General features: G+C 43.9%; 1 protein-coding gene across 1 annotated transcript in view; it reads left to right on the plus strand.

The window, feature by feature from the left end:
• Positions 1–22,904, plus strand: part of mycbpap (mycbp associated protein) — a 70,523-nt gene that overhangs the window by 38,100 nt on the left and 9,519 nt on the right. The window contains exons 14-18 of the mRNA XM_060898319.1: positions 1,223–1,366; positions 2,987–3,138; positions 4,852–4,970; positions 21,221–21,330; positions 21,425–21,583. Of these exons, the coding sequence (XP_060754302.1) occupies positions 1,223–1,366; positions 2,987–3,138; positions 4,852–4,970; positions 21,221–21,330; positions 21,425–21,583 (684 nt within the window). The remainder of the gene's footprint in view (positions 1–1,222; positions 1,367–2,986; positions 3,139–4,851; positions 4,971–21,220; positions 21,331–21,424; positions 21,584–22,904) is intronic.

Below are 22,904 nucleotides of genomic sequence, written 5' to 3' on the forward strand. Positions count from 1 at the left end.
CATGCTGACGTAGGGCTGCTTGAGTAAGATTAAATGCACAGAGCAGTTGAAAATTGCTCACCAGTTACCAAAGGACTGCTTGACGTACACGATTGAAAGCCTTTGAATCTTTAAAGGCTTTTTATAAACGTTTCTACACTTCACACACACACACACACACACACACACACACACACACACACACACAATATGCAGTGTTTCATTATCAGACGAATTGGATATAGGCCAGAACATTTTAGAAGTCCCTTGAGAGGCCCATCGGTGCTACATTCATAAAAGAGCACATTTTTGTTTGTCCTCTATTAAAGCTAGACTGCCTTTCAGATTTTTCAAGTGTAGGTCATAAAAAGAATTTTCCCGACACCCAATTATTTTTGTTTAGGGACCCAAAGCTACTGAATTCAAATCACAGACTTCCAATTTTATTAGTTATTTTTTAATAGAACAATTAATGAATTTAGAGCCACATAGCCCTAAATTCTCTGCTATTTTTTCCTGCTTCACCATGACCCAATTCAAGATACTACATCATGCATCATATCACGTGGTGGGCTTTCCCTGTTCACGCAAGGCATTGTGGGCTACAAATTTGAAACAGGAGAGAAAAATGGAGGACCTGAGTGTGCGAATGAAACGTGAAAGAGCGACTACAGTAACGGAAAGAAAGCAAGAAGAAAAGACGTTATGTTATATATGAAGGAAAGGAAACGCAGGACCAAACTAATAAATATGGGCACTCAGTGAGCACCTCGGTGTGATCAGCTGTTCGTTTAGCGACAGAATGATGGAACTGTCAGTGCACGCTCAAAGGGAAACCTGTAGATGGCAGTAATGCAACACTGTGGATGCCAGCTGCCGTAAAACCCAAAAGAAGAAGAAGAAGGTAAACCTGCGCATGCGCACACGGACTTCCTCTGTCTGCTTGACTGCGCCAAGCGAGCGATTTCATGCACATTATTTGCTTTAATCCCCTCAAATTAAATAACTTCCCAGCCACAGAATGGCCTGATATTTTGTGAGATATTACAGAAATAAACAGATATCACAATCACCACATTTCAGACGGAACTAAATTTCACCGGTTTTATGAAATCGAAAGGCCGTCTAGCTTTAAGACACCCATACTTGCAAATTATTTAAAAGAAAATTTGTGTCAACTTATAACAATTAATGTTTGTTTCATGTCCTGTTAATTAAGTGAGTGTGTGTGTGTTTATTTTAGCTGCACTATCATCATGAGCCAGTGGAGGCACTGAAGGGTCTGTGGGAGCAGGCAACACGGGGAACGCTCGCAGAGTCAGGAGATACAGAGGACAAACACACACATGGCCCTGTCTGGGATCTGTCTATGAGCAGCCTTTATCAGGTGGAACTCCCACACACACTTTCCACTGATGAATCTTGGAGTCCATGTATGAAAAGAAATGGGCCACAATATACTAGTGCATCTCAAAAAATTAGAATACCATGAAAAAGTTCCTTTTTTTTCATAATTTAATTCAAAAAGGCAAACTTTCATATATTCTATATTCATTACATGTAAAGTGAAATATTTAAAGCCTTTTTTTGTTTTAATTTTGATGATTATGGCTTATAGCTTATGAAAATCAGAAATCCAGTATCTCAAATTATTAGAATATTCCCTAAGATCAATCAAAAAAAGGATTTACAATACAGAAATGTCCAACTTCTGAAATGTATATTCATTTATACACTCAATACTTGGTTGGGGCTCCTTTACCATGAATTACTGTATCAATGCGGTGTGGCATGGAGGTGATCAGTCTGTGGCACTGCTGAGGTGTTACTGAAGCCCAGGTTGCTTTGATAGTGGCCTTCAGCGTATCTGTATTTTTGGGTCGGGTGTTTCTCATCTTCCTCTTGACAATACCCCATAGATTCTCTATGGGGTTCAGGTCAGGCAAGTTGGCTGGCCAATCAAACACAGTAATATCATGGTCAGCAAACCATTTGGTAGTAGTTTTGGCACTGTGGGTAGGTGCTAAGTCCTGCTGGAAAAGGAAATCAGCATCTCCAAAAAGCTCGTCAGCAGATGGAAGCATGAAGTGCTCTAAAATCTCCTGGTAGATGGCTGTGTTGACTTTGGACTTGATAAAATACAGTGGACCAACACCAGCAGATGACATGGCACCCCAAATCATCACAGACTGCGGAAACTTCATACTGGGCTTCAAACACCTTGGATTCTGTGCCTCTCCACTCTTCCTCCAGACTCTAGAACCGTGATTTCCAAATTAAATGCAAAATGTACTTTCATCTGAAAAGAGGACTTTGGACCACTGAGCAACAGTCCATTTCTTTCTCTCCTTAGCCCAGATAAGACACTTCTGACATTGTCTCTGGCTCAGGAGTAGCTTGATATTAGGAATGCGAAAGTTGTATCCCCTTTCTTGAAGATGTCTGTTCGTGATGGGTCTTGATACACTGACACCAGCCTCAGTCCACTCCTTGTGAAGCTCTCCCAAGTTCTTGAATCAACTTTTCTTGACAATCCTCTCAAGACTGCGGCCATCCCTGTTGCTTGTGCACCTTTTCCAGCCACCCTTTTCAGCAATGACCTTTTGTGGCTTACCCTCCTTGTGGAGGGCATCAGTGATCATCTTCTGGACAACAGTCAAGTCAGCAGTCTTCCCCATGATTGTGGTTGTGTGTACTGAACTAGACCGAGAGATACACTGTGTTCATACTGTTTTACTCAAACTCGAAATGAAATATTCTAATATTTTGAGAGTTTTTTTTATGTTTTTGTACTGTATGCCATACTGATTAAAATTAAAATAGAAAAATGCTTGAAACATTTTAGTTTATGTGTAATGAGTCTCTATAATATATAACATTTTCACTTTCTTAAATAACTGATGGAAAATATTGAACTTTTTCACAGTATTCTAATTTTTTGAGATGCACTGGTAATTTCACCATTCTTATACCAAATTTATGTGTATTTGCTCCTTCTGTCCACAAGATGCTGGTGTCTTTGCCACCAGAAGATGCAGACACACATGAGGAGAGTGCAGGACTGTGCTTGGAGGAAGCTCTCAGCCAATACAACATGTTATTGATGCAACTCCACCAACCACAGCTCGCTTGCAAGCCACTTACAAAGCACGGAATAGGGTAGGCCGAAAGCCGGGTTTCCATCCAATATGTTTAAGCAAAAGAAAACAGGGATGACTGCATTTTTCCATCAAAGGAATGTGTACTTTGTCAAAATAAAACTATTGTCTTTCTGGACCTGGGTATTTGTGGTGCCAAATATATTTTGGCACCTGTATAATTTAAAAGAAATATAAGCAATGTCAGCTCTGGCTTCAGCTTTCTTACTAATAAAAGAAAACATTGTAAATGTAAACAGAGATTTGCGCAAACCAACTCATCTGAAAAGTTATAAACAGGGCTTTGAACCAGAATTTTTTTCCTATTGGTTCGTTCCGAACAGAAACGGAATTTTAACGTTTCCGGTTTTGGGTTCCACCATTAAATAGACGTTCCCGAACCGGTTAGAACAAAAAAATTTCATTCCCGGAACGGTTAATTATGTTCCCTGTCAGCGGTTTAACAAATGGCTATAAAGTTATGTCTCTGTCTCATCCGGCTTAAGCCAAATGTAGGCTAATTCTATTACAACCTTCATTAAATAAGACAAGAAATAATTCAAAACAATTATTATTTCAAATGTTGGCGATTTGGATTCTCAGTATGTCTTCCCATCTACACAAACAGAAAAAGTGCCAAAAATGAAAGATAATTCGTTTAGTGTGTTACCAAAGGCTAGTCAGGCCCTATAGAGGGCTACCGCATGACGTCACCGCGCCGCGAGATTTTGTTAGGCGCCATATTGGAAGGCCAAGTACACATCTATGCAAGTACATACATACATAAAACAAACTACACCTGAAATGTAGCCAGGGCCGGTTCTGCCCTAATCTGGACCCGGGTGCAACATTGCGCACCCCCCCCAAAAAAAAATACCAGTCTAAATCAGGACAACCATCACATAACTATAACTATAAACATTTTATATCAACTATTTTAACTAAATGGGCTATAATAAATAAGGCTGCAGGCAGCCACGGCGGGCTGCCTCAGAAAACTAACCATTTGTCCTACCTTAAAACTCGTTTTGCATTTTCTGCCTCCTTTTTTGTATTTTCGACCCTCCGTTTATTTTCTTTCCTTTTCTGAAAACCCGATTTGTGTCCAGACATTTTGTTCTGCTACCAACGAACTAACTCGTCAGGTCTCGTCTCTCGAGCCCGCGATGATTCCCGTGGGAAGGGCAACAACTGATACATTTTTACAAACAGCCAATAGGGAGGTTGCATCGTTCAGGCTCTTCTTTGCTCAGACACTCAGTAATGGAGACGTGATAGCAGTCCACCTTCCCGCTCTCTCCATTCAGTCAGCGAACGTCACACAGGAAGTGAACCCCAGCGGGTCATAGAAACTTGCGCAGGAGAAGAATGACTTTTTTATCTGTAGGCTACGGAAACTTTGAGGAACGAAATAAAAACCGGTATTAACCGGTTACCATTATTTTTAATAAGCGTTTCTGTTCCGGAACATAAAAAATAATAAAGTTTCTGGTTTCGTTTCTGTTCCATGTGAAATAGAAAAAGTTCCCGGTTTTCGTTTTCGTTCCTTGAACCGGTTCAAAGCCCTGGTTATAAATGGTTCAGGTTAGGGAGTGTGAATGATTTTAGCTCAAAATAAAATCCAACAAATTTGCAAAATCTTAAAACGTGAGTGATGGTCATGGGGGTGTGATCTTAAGGTTTTGATCTTGGGGGAAAAAAAAAACTTGGCTTTGACTTCATTTCTGGTGCACAGGCTGCAGTTATGGAGGGAGCTGTTGGATGATTTAGCCGGTGAGGCTCTGTGGCTGAGACATGTGCTGGGACTTCCTGAGAACGACACCTGGGAAGACACACATCCTGCACCAGACAGCAGTGAGTACAGTACACACAGCACTGTATTACAGTAATCTCACTCTGATGTACTGTTACTGACGTGTGCAACTGCATTTAAACTCGAAGGCCACTACTTACAGGGTGCATAGTTGATGGGCCAAAAAAATACAAAAAATTGTTCCGTGCAGAAGTGGACAAATCAGCAACCCAGGACAAGCATACGTATTTCATTTGCCTAAGTTTTTTATTCATAGTTACTTATTGGACAAATAGGTTCAACACTCAGAGAAAGAAAATCAGACCTAATTCCTACTGACTTTCTGCAAAACAAAATGTTTCGTTTGGTGTGTAATTATAAATACACTTCACAAAGAAGTGACACACCTTGATGCTGTAACTATAGCACACACTTCTCCACATGCACTATGGCTACGTTCAGAACTGAAGGTTGCTCCCTTGTTGCTGTAACAGACAGGTGTCTCATAAGGCAGGACTTTCAACTGAAGGCATCTTTCAAGAATGTTCATTTCAGATGACCTTTTCAGATAGATTTTATGATAACTTGTGATGTCAGCACACCGTGTAACTAACTAGCTAATCAGCCAATGAATGACTCACAAATCATCCATCCATCCATCCATCCATCCATAACCAAGCTGGAGTCTATCCCAGCTGACTATGGGTGAGAGGCAGGGTACTGTACACCCTGGACAAGTCACCAAATCAATCATCGCACGGCTGATACACAGAGACACACAACCATTCACACTCACATTCACACCTACGGTCAATTTAGAGCCACCAGTTATCCTAACCGCATGCAGGGATGAGAGTTTTCCGCTTTTTTTCAGTCAAAATGGGCCTTTTTTATATTGTTGCAAATCCGTTGAGAAAATTTTAGGGGGGTAGGGTAGGGTCTGGTACTATTTCTGGGCGGCCGGACTGACTCGCCGTCAGCTGACTCATATATCAGGACTCGCGTAATGTTTACAGAAATGTAGGTGGGCGGCACGGTGGTGTAGTGGTTAGCACTGTCGCCTCACAGCAAGAAGGTTCTGGGTTCGAGCCCCGTGGCCGGTGAGGGCCTTTCTGTGCGGAGTTTGCATGTTCTCCCCGTGTCCGTGTGGGTTTCCTCCGGGTGCTCCGGTTTCCCCCACAGTCCAAAGACATGCAGGTTAGGTTAACTGGTGACTCTAAATTGACCGTAGGTGTGAATGTGAGTGTGAATGGTTGTCTGTGTCTATGTGTCAGCCCTGTGATGACCTGGCGACTTGTCCAGGGTGTACCCCGCCTTTCGCCCGTAGTCAGCTGGGATAGGCTCCAGCTTGCCTGCAACCCTGTAGAACAGGATAAAGCGGCTACAGATAATGAGATGAGATGAGAAATGTAGGCATCCATTTTGAATATCGTTGTGCTGTTTTGTCATTGCCACGGGGCAAGGGAGACCTCTAGTGGTCATATTTTTCCATAGCAACGCAGTTTTCTATTCCTTTTTGTGCCTTGTTGCCGTACTCGGGTGTATTCAGTTATTTATGTTACACAGAAGCTGAACGGGGGGCGGCACGGTGGTGTAGTGGTTAGCGCTGTCGCCTCACAGCAAGAAGGTTCTGGGTTCGAGCCCCGGGGCCGGCGAGGGCCTTTCTGTGCGGAGTTTGCATGTTCTCCCCGTGTCCGCGTGGGTTTCCTCCGGGTGCTCCGGTTTCCCCCACAGTCCAAAGACATGCAGGTTAGGTTAACTGGTGACTCTAAATTGACCGTAGGTGTGAGTGTGAATGGTTGTCTGTGTCTATGTGTCAGCCCTGTGATGACCTGGTGACTTGTCCAGGGTGTACCCCGCCTTTCGCCCGTAGTCAGCTGGGATAGGCTCCAGCTTGCCTGCGGCCCTGTAGAACAGGATAAAGCGGCTACAGATGATGAGATGAGATGAGAAGCTGAACGGCCAATGGTTTTGTGATCTGTGTTTATGGCCAGAAAGCATTTGCCTGTAAGTAATTTGTTAATCTGCCTCTCAATAATTATAATAATAATAAGAAGAAATTATCTGACATGAATCTTCCTACATAAGCGAGAATATCTTTTTACAGTTAATGTATCAAATGGTAACCGTTAGCTTCTAATGACGTTTCCCATAGATGTTAGCCTTAAGCTAACTGCTCATCTTTCATTTGTCCTGTACGTAGCCTACTCTTTCTTGTGTTGTGTGATTATAATCCAAACATGGCTTAATCCAGATACACTTTGCATGTCTTGTATGTCAGTTTTACAGATAAATCTTCAGTAAATTCTTCATAAATCCACCAACGGACTCTGAAAGTTTATTGAAGAAGTTGTTAGCTATCTGCGTAGCTCGTTGCCATGCAACCAGGGAAGCACACGCACGAGCGGGGCAGAATAATCGTACTTTCTCGTAAGACGTTAGTTTGCCGTTAGTTTGTATTTGGTGTATAACCAATGTCGCATGTGTTGTGATTGGCCCCTGTATCGGCATTTGCTGAATGACAACCAATCCGTATTCACCTTCTTAAACCACCTTCCCGCGCTACGTGATTGGTTCTTTGCACGTGTGGAGGACTGCAGCAATACTCGTGTCTGCAGTTTTGTATCAATCAAAATGACGAATGTTATCGAGACTTGAGACGAAGCTAAAGTGCGTGATCTGAAAAACAAGCATGCAGAGTAAGAGAAAGGCCAAGGAGGAGTGAAGGCCAATTTATGCTGACAACGCAGTCCTCGCAGACGGTGTCGCAGATAGCGTCTGCGTAGCCCCCCCACCTTCGCAGATGCTCTGCGCACACCTCCCAAAAATTGTGACCACCGCAGAAGCCTCACAGACAGCATCGCAGACAAGAGGGCTCTGATTGGTCCACTCTACATCCGCTGTACACGCACTTCCGCTTCCCTACTTTCCCGGTTTGGTTTGTTTTCACGACCGCCATTTTTGAAAACACGAGCGAAGATGGAGCAGGACGAAGAGCGGTTGATCGAGGAAGTGGGGAAGTACGTACATCTATACGACTCCAGTTCTAGTCATTATAAGTAACCGGAGGATAAACACTCCACTAACCACACCCACCAACTACTCCTAGCGATTTCGCGACTTCGTGCCCCCTTGTGTTGTGGCGGTGAATAACATCGCGCACGCCTATTACTCCCCGCTCAACGATAAATTACAACTGTCTGCGAAAAGCTATCTGCAAAAGCCTTGTCGCAAGAGCATGCAGAGGCCCTTAGACAGGGAGCAAAAGAAAGCAAGGCTGGAGCATGTGAAAAATCAAGAGGAGTTGGCTAAAAAGAGGGAGAGGACCAACAAGCATTTAGTTCTTGCTAAAAAGCTCAAAATAAAGAAGAAATAAATTTTCTGCACCATGAAACTGTAAATAGTTGTATATATTGTAAATATATTTATTTATAAATAAATAAATAAATTTCTAAATGCAAGGTTTTGCACATGTCAAAGTTGAGATCACGTAAAGGGACTCCAAATAATTATCAACTAGCTGGGAAGGTATTGGAAACAGCCTCTGAAACTTTCGATCTCGGGGTGGTTGTTTCTAATAAGCTCACGTGAGCTACCCATATTGAGGAACTTTGTGCTAAGGGAAACAAAGTGTTACGTCTTGTGAAGCGCGTTTGTGGGCGTGATATTAACGATGTATCAACTAGGCAGTTCAAGGGCGTAAAAACGGTGTTGATATTGGTGGGGACATAATTTGGCCAAGCGCCCCAGTGCGCCATGGTTGTCGCATGAAATGTGGCCTACACTGTACAAATGATTGGTTGTCCATTCCTTTGTGTTATTTTGATTTTTAGCACCAGGTACACTCAGTCTTAGACTTAGGCTAACATCTGCATGTATACGGGCAATACATTATCACACAGAGAAAGTGGACATTGAAGTTGCTGTGAATTTCGCTGTAGTGGATGACCTACCCAAAATACAACAACACAATCAATCAAAATGATGTGCTGCTGCTTCATTTTCACACAACTTTTACTATTTTCACACATTTGAAACATCATGTGCTTCCTTTTGAGTTACTGCAATTTCAGAATCTGGAAGTAATGTAGGTATGGGTGGTAGAAGTGTGAAGAGTTTTGGTAGTTGTAGTGCATTTTGCAAAAATGTTTATTCATTAAGTTGAAAGGGTTAAGTGACAATTGTTTCACATTGTTACATTTTATTGCAGAGGTTACATACATACGCATATACACATGCATATATACATATGCATATACATGCAAACAATGAGCAAGAAAAAAGTAAATATAAGTAAACATTTAGCATTACCTACAAGCATTTATTAGTGTGTGTGTGTGAGAGAGAGATTGCAAACAGAAACTCCTTGATGTTACAGTAAATATAAGTAAACATTTAGCATTACAGGGCGGCACAGTGGTGTAGTGGTTAGCGCTGTTGCCTCACAGCAAGAAGGTCCTGGGTTCGAGCCCCGGGGCCGGCGAGGGCCTTTCTGTGCGGAGTTTGCATGTTCTCCCCGTGTCCGCGTGGGTTTCCTCCGGGTGCTCCGGTTTCCCCCACAGTCCAAAGACATGCAGGTTAGGTTAACTGGTGACTCTAAATTGAGCGTAGGTGTGAATGTGAGTGTGAATGGTTGTCTGTGTCTATGTGTCAGCCCTGTGATGACCTGGCGACTTGTCCAGGGTGTACCCCGCCTTTCACCCGTAGTCAGCTGGGATAGGCTCCAGCTTGCCTGCGACCCTGTAGAACAGGATAAAGCGGCTACAGATAATGAGATGAGATTTCGCATTATCTACAAGCATTTATTAGTGTGTGTGAGAGAGAGAGACAGACATAGAGAGAGATTGCAAACAGAAACTCCTTGCTGTTACAGGATCATATGACAAAAATGTCATATTATGTCTTCCTTATGTTTTCTTTTATTGCCCGACATCACTGCCTGTGTGCTGTTTTGCTGTAGCAGCGAGCTGGATGCTGATTTTACCGCTTGCTACTGCTTACAGCCAATGACAACAAAAAACCATAGCAACATCAAGGTAATGGGAGGTGGGCCAATCAAAAACCATAGCAACGTCAAGGCAACGGAAGGTGGGCCAATCAAAAACCATAGCAACGTCAAGGCAACGGAAGGTGGGCCAATCAAAAACCATAGCAACGTCAAGGCAACGGAAGGTGGGCCAATCAAAAACCATAGCAACGTCAAGGCAACGGAAGGTGGGCCAATCAAAAACCACAGCAACGTCAAGGCAACGGGAGGTGGGCCAATCAAAAACCATAGCAACGTCACGGCAACGGGAGGTGGGCCAATCAAAAACCATAGCAACGTCAAGGCAACGGGAGGTGGGCCAATCAAAGCTTCATAAAGCTTCTTTACCTGCTGTCCCCACCAATAGTCAGCCGTCTTTGAGAGGTCTGTTCACAACTGAAAATCAGCTGGAAGCGATACCGCGTTTGGTGTTTTTATTCAGCGTTTCCCGCATCGCGGCTTCTCCATTCAAAAATGGTATGGACATTTTAAACTCAGCTGAATATTGGTATGGACGCGTCCATACGCATTTTTACGCCCATGGGTCCTTCCTTTTCTTTGCGGCTACCGCCATTTGAATGTGTCCACCAGCAGCCTACCTGACAGTCCGACTGAGTGGATTTTCAAACCAACGAACCACATGGGCTGACCCAAGTGCACAATCATAGGGGGTGGTCGCAAAGGTTTTTTTTTGTTGTTGTTTCTCTGTGCTTCCTCAATTGAAAGTAAATCGGACATAAGTGAAGGATTCATTATAGCCATGGTTCAGGATGGCATATTATTTGTCTCATATTGATTTAATACGCCAAATATTGGGGGGGGGCAGATTGGTACTTTCCCAATATTGGGGGGGACATGTCCCCCCCAGTGCCTATGGTGGTTACGCCCATGAGGCAGTTACTGTATATGACTTTAGTTCGGCCAGTATTAGAATATGCATTGCCTTTGTGGTCCCCTTATACAGTTAAACATCGAAAGCTGTTGGAAAACATCCAGCGTCGCACCACAAAGTTTATTCTAAACTATCCGGCCGTAGAGTTAACATACAATGACAGGCTGTGTAAGCTAAATTTACTCCGTCTAGAATTTCGTAAGGAGATACATGACTTAGGTGGGGTTTACATTAGACCGTATCAGCGGATCATCAGATTAACGTTTTTAAAACGATTAGTGTGCACACAGCAACACCAATACACGATTCGCCTGCACACAGCAACACCAATACACGGATACGCTCGGCTCCGCAGGCATCCTGCGCTCCAAATCACTCCGCCCTGAACAGCGAGTGCCCTCTGGAGGGTGCGCACTCCGGCCCTGCGCAGCTCACAGAGCGCGCGAGTGAAGTGCACGAGCTGTGATTCGGGACTGAGCCGCTGTGTGTGTGATCCCAGCGCATATCACTTACCACTTGCAAGTGGAAGGATGGCAAGCCTAAAGACAATCATAACTACACAATGGGCAGTATTTGCATCAGTATTTGCAGTATTTTCATACTTTTATACTCTTTAATGAAAGGTGATACAAGGCGGAAGTCCGCGCCGTTTTTCAGCAGTCGCGTCACATGACCAACGCCAGCGAATCAGGAAGGTGGATGTCACAGTGACGTTGTCCAATGATGACGCCAGCTAGAGCTCAGCACAGCGTATCCGCGTACTCTCAATGTTTACACAGCACCGGACCAGACACGATCTGGATTGAATACGTGGACCCTGACGGATTCCCGTTTCCCAGCGTTTCCAGGCGTTTTAATGTAAACGGACAGTGCATCCGCGAAGAAAACGAGACAGATACGGTCTAATGTAAACTTGGCCTTAGTCCTCCTATTCAAATTCAAGGTTGGGATAATAACAGCAAATTTTGAAATTTTTTTGTCACCTGCAACCAGCCATTATAGAACTCGTAACTATGATTCTAACAACTTTTGTCCTCTTACGTCGCATAAGCAAGATTATTTCACTAACTCATATTTTCCTTGAACTATAAAATTATGGAACAGTCTCCCCAGTTATATAAAGCAGTCTACGTCAGTTCCTGAGTTCAAAAAACTACTTCGTAGCCATTATAATTCAAGATTGTACTCATACCGGGCACCATGATCTATATTTATTTAACTTGGATATTTTTGTTACTTAGTCAATTGATAATTATTTTTTATTGTTTTTCTTGTTTTTAATCATCTAAATATGTTTTGTAATGTTTTGTATTTTGTTAAGGGGTTGAATGTTAATTGGGGCTTTGCCCTGTATTCTTCTCCTGCCACTTTTTGCTATTTATGTATTTATTGTGGCAAACCTCAATAGACAAACACTTTATAGAACCAAAGGAAAAATGTATTCATAAATCATATAAACAGTTTGCGACTTGTACATGTATGAGGTAAGAATCTACAGCTTCTATCAAATTTGCACATTTTATATAAATACTAGTGATAAACCATTATTTAATATAGCAGTGAATGTGTTACCTTAGTTTGGATTTAGAGCAGCAAATTTGAAGTATCATGTTGGTGCTCACCTGGAATGTATATGCAAAATTTATCACAAAAGGTCTATGTCAATGTTTCCTTTACATAGGTGTAGTTGATATTTATCAAATGAAAGTTTAAGTAATGTATGTACTTGAAAGAGAGTTCTACTTTTGTATAAGTGTCAATTTTGTAAGCAAACAGGGTATGGTATTTCAACAACATTTGTAAAATTTTGATGATAAAATAAATGGTTTTTAGGGTAAAAACTCTCTAAAATCCATGAGCTCCCAGGGGCTGTGGCTCCCAGACCCCCGGCTAATTTTTCAGATTTTTTCATCACAAGCCACTCTCATCCCTGCGCATGTCTTTGAACTGTGGGGGAAACCGGAGCACCCAGAGGAAACCCACGCAGACACGGGGAGAACATGCAAACTCTGCACAGAAAGGCCCCTGTTGGCGACTGGGCTCAAACCCAGAATCTTCTTGCTGCGAGGCAACAGTGCTCACCACTGTGCCACCCCACTCACAAATAATCTCATCTCATCTCTCATTATCTGTAGCCGCTTTATCCTGTTCTACAGGGTCGCAGGCAAGCTGTAGCCTATCCCAGCTGACTACGGGCGAAAGGTCATCACAGGGCTGACACATAGACACAGACAACCATTCACACTCACATTCACACCTACGGTCAATTTAGAGTCACCAGTTAACCTAACCTGCATGTCTTTGGACTGTGGGGGAAACCGGAGCACCCAGAGGAAACCCACGCGGACACGGGGAGAACATGCAAACTCCACACAGAAAGGCCCTCACCGGCCACGGGGCTCGAACCCAGAACCTTCTTGCTGTGAGGCGACAGCGCTAACCACTACACCACCATGCCGCCCCACTCACAAATAATATCAAACAAATTTATTTGGTGACAGTCGCAAGGGTATAAGATAGCACAGTGTTTATTTCTCTGTAACTTTTCAAAAATATAAGTGAAAAAGCCCCAAAACTTACATTTGTATATGAAATCACTTTTTTCTGTAAAGTTCAATGATCTACCATCCTTTTTATTTTTTTTTCCATTGCTTGAGGGAGCTGCCGCACAGATTTATGGGTAATCGGCAGCATTGCAAATACATCAACGCTACTTTCAACTGGGGCAGTTTGAATGTATCTTATAAGACAGGAAACGAGTTCGATCAGTTTCAAACAGTCCTTGATGCCACATTGTCGTGTAAGACATCCTCTTGAGACAGCACTTTCCCTATTTCAAATGCACCCACTATATGCCCAATAGTGTGGACACCTGAATATCACACCTTTATGAAATTGTTGGATATCCTGTTCCAAAACCATGGGCATTAATGTGGATTGTTCAATCCCAAGTTATGTGGCTACAACAACTGCCACTCTTCTGGAAAGACTTTCGACAAGAATTTTTGAGTGTCTGTGGGAATTTCTGCTCATTCAATCAAAAGAGCATTTGTGAGGTCAGACACTGATGTAGGACAAGAAGGCCTGGCTCGCCATCAATGTTCCAGTTCATCCCAAAGGTGTTCAGTGGGGTTGAGGTCAGGGCTCTGTGCAGAACACTGGAGATCCTCTGCACCAAACTCCTCAAACCATGTATTTATAGACCTTGCTTTATGAACAGGAAAGGGCCTTCCCCAAACTGTTGCCACAAAGTTGGATGCATACAATTGTGTCTTATATCTGTGTATGCTGTAGCATTAGCATTACCCTTCACTGGAAGTAGGGGACGCCATGGCCTAATGGTTAGTGAAGCAGCTTTGGGAGCAAAAGGTCACTGGTTTGATTCCCTGGACAAGCAGGAGTGGCTGAAGACAAGAAGCCTTTATTTATCACATGTACATTCAAGCACAGACCTAAGACATTCCTTTGCATTTAACCCATCTGAAGCAGTGAACACAAAAGTGAGCAATGAGCACACACATACATACCCAGAGCAGTGGGCAGTTATGCTACAGTGCCCAGGGAGCAGTTGGGGGTTAGGTGCCTTGCTCAAGGGCACTTCAGCCCAATCTTTAGGCCATGGCAGACCTGTTTACTCCTACGATTTGTCCGTAGTTCCTACGATTTTTCAAAACAAAATACGGACTACGAATTATTGTCCAAAAACTACGATTTATGGCCGAAATGTTGCCAAATGTTTCAACAGGTTTCGTCTAAACGGGGGAACTGCGCCCTCTTACTCTCGGCGTGCGCCCCCTTACCGACTCCGTGAAAACATCCCAGCAACACTACGTGACAATGTGTCTGATCATCAAATACGTTATAATTACTCCAAAAATATTCCAATCATAGTAGATACACCGCCAGACGGTGCAAAAACAATCCGAATTGGCGTTTTCCAGACTGAAGGCGCCATGCTGTTTAGTTGTTTACTTGTCGCGGCTGCTCTCGCGAGATTTGACATGGGTTACATACAAGGTCAGCTGACTTGTAGAGCGAGATTTCTCGAGACTGAATGACCTTTCACCCACCGGCGCGGGAGCTTTTGACAGAAGTAGTCCGCGAGTTGTTTTTGTTGACACTTGGGCATTTAAAGATGTCATCCCGCGGCACGAAGCGGAAGAAAGCCAAAGACTGTCCGGGGTAGAAGAAGATTACTTCTTTCTTTTTCAATGTTGACAGACAATTTGTTACAATTTCCCTCTCAGATAGCCTCAGAATGTCCCATTGGAGCCTCAATTTTTCAAAGGCTTCGCACGGGGGCAACCGGCACCATCTCTCCCCCCCCCCCCCCCCCCCCCCCCCCGCTTTGCTCCCTCGCCATGGTGAGCGCCCTCATACTAAATTTTTCTAGAAAAAAACCCTGTTCATGACTTACTTTATAATCATATTTATTGTGGGAATCGAACATCGATCGTATAGTCATGGGCGCGGCCATGTTTAATCACGTTTAAGCCATGTTTACCGTACGTTGCATTGTGGGAAGGTTCCATTGTTTCAACTTTGGTTTCTGAGCACACAATCATGGCGGCCGCGAAGCGAAAGGCCGATGGCATTAAATGACTTGTGATTTGTTAGTAAAGAGTGTGAGATCAGTATAGCTGCCAATCAAGTATTAAGTAGCCTATTAGAGCATAGTATGGTCTCTGAAATATTTTTCTTATTGTAGCATCCTAAATAAGTATTACTGCTAGTCTTCTGGTTATTTCAGAGATACTGAAATAATGAAATGTATGAGGAGTCAACAAGTCGACCTTAGAGTCCAGGCTTGGTAATATGAGGATTATGGAGCAGATCCAGATTCTTACATGGGTTTGCTTTTTGGTTCTCACAGGTGCTTAACTTGACAGAAAAAATAAGACCAGTGCTAGATTTTAATTTTTAAAATTTTGTTCATGTAATCTATCACTTACTTTCAACTTGAATGAGTACTGTTATCTAATAGGCTGCTTTCTACTTTTTGTCTTCGATACAATACATAGATTGGACCCCAGTAAAATTCCTACTGACAGCTTACCAAAACTACTGACAGGATACTGCAAGACTACTGACAGGGCAAATTTGGGGTAAACAGGTCTGCCATGGCTGGCCCATGTTAACCTAACCACATGTCTTTGGCTTGTGGGGGAAACTGGAGTACCCAGAGGAAACACATGCAGACACGGGGAGAACATGCAAAGTCCACACAGAAAGGCCCTCATTGGCTGCTGGGCTCAAACCCAGAACCTTCTTAGAATAGAATAGAATGCCTTTATTGTCACTATACACATGTACAATGAGATTAAAGCATCTCCAATAACAGTGTGTAGAGAGAGAGAGGAAAAAAATAAATAAATAAGGGGGGGGGGGGTGTAAGGGGGGTAAGGTGCACAGTCCTGAGGTGTAGGTGTTGTGTTACATTATGGAGTGAGGTATTGCTCATTGCACATTATAAAGTATTTCACAGAGAGAGTCACATTATAAAGTATTGCACATTATAAATTATTGCACGAAAGAGTCACATTATAAAATAAAATATTACACATTATGAAGTATTGCAAGCTAAGGTAAGGTGCACAGACTTGAGGTGTATGTGCTGTGTGTAAGGTGCACAGTCCTGAGGTGAATGTGTTGCATTTCACATTATGGAGTGAGGTATTGCACATTATAAAAGTATTGCACAGAGAGAGTCACCTTATAAAGTACTGCACATTATAAATTATTGCACGAAGAGAGTCACATAGTAAAATAAAATAGACTATAAAGTCAGAGCATATCCGAGTTCAGGGCGGTTATGGCTTTTGGAAAGAAGCTGTTTTTGAATCCGTTTTTCTTTGTCCTGATGCACCTGTAGCGCCTCCCTGAGGGCAACAGGTCGAACAGATCAAAGCCAGGGTGGGAGCGGTTCTTGATAATGTTCTTAGCTCTGCTAAGGCAGCGGGAGGTGTAAATGTCCATCAGGGAGGGGAGAGGGCAGCCACTGATCTTCTGTGCTGCCTTAACTACCCTCTGGAGCCTCTCCCTGTCTACAGCAGTGCAGCTGTCGTACCATACTGTAATACAGTACGTCAGCAGGCTCTCGATGGATGAGCGGTAGAAGGTCAGCAGCAGGTTGGAGTTTAGGTTGTACTTCCTGAGGACTCTCAGGAAGTGTAGCCACTGCTGAGCCTTCTTAATGACTGCTGTAATGTTTGCTGACCAGGAGATGTCGGCAGAGATGAGGACGGCGAGAAACCGGAAGGTGTGGACCCTCTCCGCATACACGTTGTTGATGTAGAGGGGGGCTAGGTCAGTGCTGTGCTTCCTGAAGTCAACAATGAGCTCTTTGGTTTTCTTGGTGTTCAGAGCGAGGTTATTTTCTGAACACCAGGCTGCTAACTTCAGGACCTCCTCTCTGTAGGCTGCCTCGTCTCCCTTTGAGATGAGTCCGACCACTGTGGTGTCGTCAGCAAACTTGACGATAAGGTTGTTGTTGTTGTTGGTCGGACTACAGTTGTGGGTGTAGAGGCAGTACAGGAGGGGGCTCAGCACACAGCCCTGTGGAGAGCCGGTGCTCAACGTGTGGGTGGAGGAGAAGTGGGGGCCAAGTCTCACAGTCTGGGGCTGGTTGGTAAGAAAGTCCTTTATCCAGGCACATGTGAGAGGGGGGAGGCCGAGAGTGTCCAGTTTACTGATAAGGATGTCCGGGATTATTGTGTTGAAAGCAGAACTGTAATCCACCAAGAGTATGCGGACATAGCTCTGCTGCTGCGCCAGGTGGTTCAGTACAGAGTGTAGAGCTACGGCGATGGCGTCCTCTGTGGATCTGTTTGCGCGATATGCGAACTGGTAGGGGTCGAAGTCTGGGGGGAGGTGGTCCTTGATGTGCTGAAGAACTAGTCTCTCAAAGCACTTCATGATTACCGGAGTGAGGGCCACAGGAAGGTAATCATTCAGGCTGGTGACGGGAGACTTCTTCGGCACCGGGATCCAAGATGGCGGCGTGTGTGGTTGCAGCGGCTCACGGCTCTCCTTTTCAGTGCTCTTTTTTTTGTTTGTTTGTTTTTATATTTCTTTCTTGCTTGTTTGTGCACCATCGGTTCTGCGAACATCCGGTACACCTGCCAGTTACTTTTGGTCATCGGTGACCAACACCAGATATCTGTTTCGAGCGACTTTCACTACAAGCATAACATCCCAGATGACATAGCGAGACCGCCGGGCTCTCCGTGGATTGTTGTCGGGTCTAGGAGGCGGCTCAGATGGAGGAGGGAGAGGAAGCAGAAGCGAGGCCGCAGGTCCGGTGCTATGCTAAGGCTAAGAAAACAACCACACAAGCCACCTCTACCGAGCCTGTATCTCTCCAATGCCAGATCCTTGGTGCATAAAACGGATGATCTGGAATTACAACTCGCTGGAAATCGCTATGTTCGGGACTGCTGTGTTTTAATTATCACCGAAACCTGGCTTCATCCGGAAATACCCAATGCTAGCTTGCAGCTAGCAGGCCGCACTCTGCTCCACTGGGACAGGACTGAGGACTCCGGTAAGAGCAGAGGAGGGGGGCTCTGTATTTACGTGCATGATAATTGGTGTAACAACAGAACAATTATAAATAAACACTGTTCCTACATCAAGGACCACCTCCCCCCAGACTTCGACCCCTACCAGTTCGCATTCTTGCTGTGAGGCAACAGTGCTAACCACTACACCACTGTGCTGCCCATTAAATGCCATTGAGCAAGGTACCTAACCCCCAACTGCTCCCCAGTATGTGCTCTGAGTATGTTGTACGTTGCTCTGGATAAGAGTATCTGCTAAATGCCATTAAGGTAACGTAAGTAAAGGGTTCAGACCCTGATAAACAGCCCCAGATTGTTAGCCTTCCTCCACCACAATTGACTGTTGGCACTCTGCATTCCAGTAGGTAGCGTTCTTCTGGCATCCACCAAACCCAGATTCACCCATCAGACTGATGGATAGTGAGGCATGATTCATCACTCAGGAGAAGACATTTCCACTGCTCCAGAGTCCAGTGGTGGTGCTTTACACTACCCCAGCCCATGGAAACCCATTTCATGAAGCTCTTGACACACAGGTCTTGTGCTAATGTTGCTTCCAGAAGCAATTTTGAACTCTGTAATGAGTGTTGGATGCAACAGAGTTGCAGAGGCAAATTTTATGCACGACATTCTTCAGCACATGACCCGTGGCCTGTTCTCTTTACATGGTGTACCTTCTTGGTGAGCTCTTCAGTATGACCCATTCCACTGCCATTTTTCTGTTTGTGGAGATTGGATAGCTATGGCAATGGATGATTTTATGCACCTGTTAGCAATGGGTGTGGCTGAAACATCAACTCTGTAGATGGATTAGATAGATTGATTAGTATGAATGGATGACAGATGAACTCTCTCGAATCAGAAACATGCAGGCATGTGGAAAATAAAAAGTCTGTGCAAAGCTTCCATTTTAACTCTCCTGCCTGCTACATGCAGTAACAAAGAGAGAGTGAGAGAGAGAATGAATAAAGACGCTAGCTGGACATCAGTAACTTTTCCAGTGGGCTAGCTATTTAATTTAGCATCGTATGCCACCATGAATTTCATTTCCTATGCCGATGACGTCCAGCTCTACATCTCCACCAACTCCATCAACGCTGCTACCCACTCCACTCTGACCAGGTGCATCACTGAAATCAAATCATGGATGCAAGCCAACTTTCTCAAACTCAACTGCAATAAAACAGACATGGTCATCATTGGCCCCAAATCACTCACAAAAAAAACACTCATAACTTCTCCCTCACTCTTGATAACTCCACCCTGTCCCCCTCCTTCTACATCCGGAATCTTGGAGTCACTTTTGACAGCAACCTCACCTTTGAACGCCACATCAATCTAACCATCAGAACAACCGTTTTCCATGTAAAAAACATAACATGTCTTCATCCTTCACTCTCCTTCCCTGCTGCCGAAACTTTGATCCACGCTTTTATCACATCCCGATTGGACTACTGCAACAGCATCCTCTATGGTGCATCATCCAAAGTCCTTAATAATCTTCAATACATCCAGAACTTTCTTGCACGCCTGCTCACTCACTCCCGCTCCCGTGATCACATCACCCCGTCCTCCAAAAACTCCACTGGTTGCCTGAACCACAACAGACTCAATTCAAAATTATTTTCTTCACCTACAAAGCCCTCCATATCTCACTGATCAGCTCCACCATCATACTTCCTCCCGCACCCTCCATTTTTCTGATGCCAAACTCCTATCCATATTTCTCAGGACCAAACACCGGACTTGGGGCGACAGAGGCTTCTCCATTGCTGCCCCTTCCCTCTGGAACTCCCTCCCCAAACACATCCGTGACTTCACCGACTTGTCCAGTTTCAAATCATCTTTAAAAACTCACCTCTATACAATCTATAATACAATTTGGACTTATGCTTTATATGTTTTCCTGTATTGTTTATTTTTTGTTTGTTTTAACTTGCCTTAACCTTGTTTTTACCTTGTAAGGCATCTTTGAGTATTTAGAAAAGTGCTCTATAAATACAAATTATTATTATTATTATGGGCGGCACGGTGGTGTAGTGGTTAGCGCTGTCGCCTCACAGCAAGAAGGTCCTGGGTTCGAGCCCCGGGGCCGGCGAGGGCCTTTCTGTGTGGAGTTTGCATGTTCTCCGCGTGGGTTTCCTCCGGGTGCTCCGGTTTCCCCCACAGTCCAAAGACATGCAGGTTAGGTTAACTGGTGACTCTAAATTGAGCGTAGGTGTGAATGTGAGTGTGAATGGTTGTCTGTGTCTATGTGTCAGCCCTGTGATGACCTGGCGACTTGTCCAGGGTGAACCCCGCCTTTCGCCCGTAGTCAGCTGGGATAGGCTCCAGCTTGCCTGCGACCCTGTAGAAGGATAAAGCGGCTAGAGATAATGAGATGAGATTATTATTATTATTATTAGCATTAGTCAACCCCTGCAATGACAAATTGTAAATAAACCTGTGATGTTTTACTGTCGCTTGCACACAGAGCTTGAAAGTTCTCTGCTACGTTGCATTTACCATATGTTTAAGGAATAAGTAAGTTTTGATGTGCAAAGGCTCTAAACCTAACTTTAAGGTTAACCCTTCGTCTTAACCCTTCGCACCCAAAATGATATGTTTTAGCTATTTATTTATTTATTTATAAAAATGATGTATATCATAAAATCTTATTTTCTGTACAGACCAACAAAAAGTCCTCAAACATGGCATGTATTCGTCATATCATAAAGACCTTGAAGTGAAATACATGCTAGGCACATTCACATTCCTCTACACTATTGGTGTAACTATTGATTAGTTCATAAAGTATTAGAACTTTGCAGAGTTATTCACTGAATGGTTGCACAGGGGAGGAGCCAAAGGAGGAAGAGACAATGAAAAGAAAAGCAGCACCACTGATGAAAACGAAGGAGAAGAAAGGTGCAGCCAAATCTGCAGCCAAGGACAAACCTGCTGAGGTAATGAGCTGTAATGAGAATAGGGGAACAGCAGGGGGCAGCACACTACAGCAGCATTACATTGTGTGTGTGTGTGTGTGTGTGTGTGGTTTAGGAGCAGAGCCGAAGTAAAAGCAAGCCCAAAGGGGAGGAGAAGGAGGTGAGAACAAGGTCATCCTCCGCCTCAGTAAGTCCAGACTTCGAGAGCACTCCACAGCAGGACCACATCAATCCTGAAGTGCTGGAAAGATACCGATCCACTCTACATCAAAAGGCATGGACACACACACACACACACACACATTGAACTGACGTGGTCGGCTGCCCAGACCCATTCCATCCATACAGCCTCTTATCCTGTACAGGGTCGCAGGCGAGCTGGAGCCTATCCCAGCTGACTATGGGTGAGAGTCGCCAGGTCAGTCATCACAGGGCTGACACACAGAGACATGAACAACCATTCACACCTACGCTCAATTTAGAGTCACCAGTTAACCTAACCTGCATGTCTTTGGACTGTGGGGGAAACCGGAGCACCCGGAGGAAACCCACGCGGACACGGGGAGAACATGCAAACTCCGCACAGAAAGGCCCTCGCCGGCCACGGGGCTCGAACCCGGACCTTCTTGCTGTGAGGCGGCAGTGATAACCACTACACCACCGTGCTGCCCACAAACCCATTATTAATACTAATTAAAAAAACAGTTTTGGTCATAATTATTTTAACTGCAGAATGGTTGCATAAAGTACTAAACAACTGGCATGCCAAAAATTGGCACATATGGGTTTGTAAAAAAGAAAAAAAGCCTATATGTTTAACAGTTATTCCACGAAATCGAGTCTTATGTGAGCTAATAGCCGACGACGAGACTGAGTGGAATAGCTGTTTCATTCTATCCACATTCACTGGATTTTGAGAAACGGAGCATTTTTATTTTTATTTTTTTGGAAATATGATAAATAAAAACTTTATACAAAACATCTGACAAAATCCTTTCCACTTAGAATGTAAACAAGCCAGCGAAAAATGCAATAATAATAATAATAATAATAAGTCTTGAAAATAATTTAAAAATATACTTTCTGATCATCAAATACTTTTATTCCATATTTTTGTTGCTTTTTTGTATTTTGGGGAGTTTTGTTTTCAACTAGAGTTTGTATTTCATTCTTAGTTGGTTCAGCAACACGCGCCACCATTTTCTTCTTATTATTTTTCCTTTGGGTTTTTTTTGGTGGTTGGCAAACCAACTTAAAGGTGCATTACTGCCACCGACTGGGCTGGAGTGTGGAACAGGAGATACTGGGGTGGGGAACTCTATTCTTTTAGCTATTTTTGTTTCTTTTAAATACTTGACAACAAAGTGATATACAGTAAGCCCTCAGTATTTGCGGGGGTTAGGGACCGAACATGGCCGCGAATAAGCCAAAATCGCGAATACTTGTGCCCCCCCCGTAGTGACGAGCCACTGCCGCAAAAGTCTTCCCTTCCTTTAGCGTATCGAGAAGTCCTACCTTCTCCTGCAGCGTCATTACCTTCTTCTGGCACTTCGGTTCCTTGGCAGGAGCCTTAGAAGATGCAGAGCGTTTAGGAG

The sequence above is a fragment of the Neoarius graeffei genome, chromosome 18, assembly GCF_027579695.1.
Source record: "Neoarius graeffei isolate fNeoGra1 chromosome 18, fNeoGra1.pri, whole genome shotgun sequence".
Taxonomy (NCBI): Eukaryota; Metazoa; Chordata; class Actinopteri; order Siluriformes; family Ariidae; genus Neoarius; species Neoarius graeffei.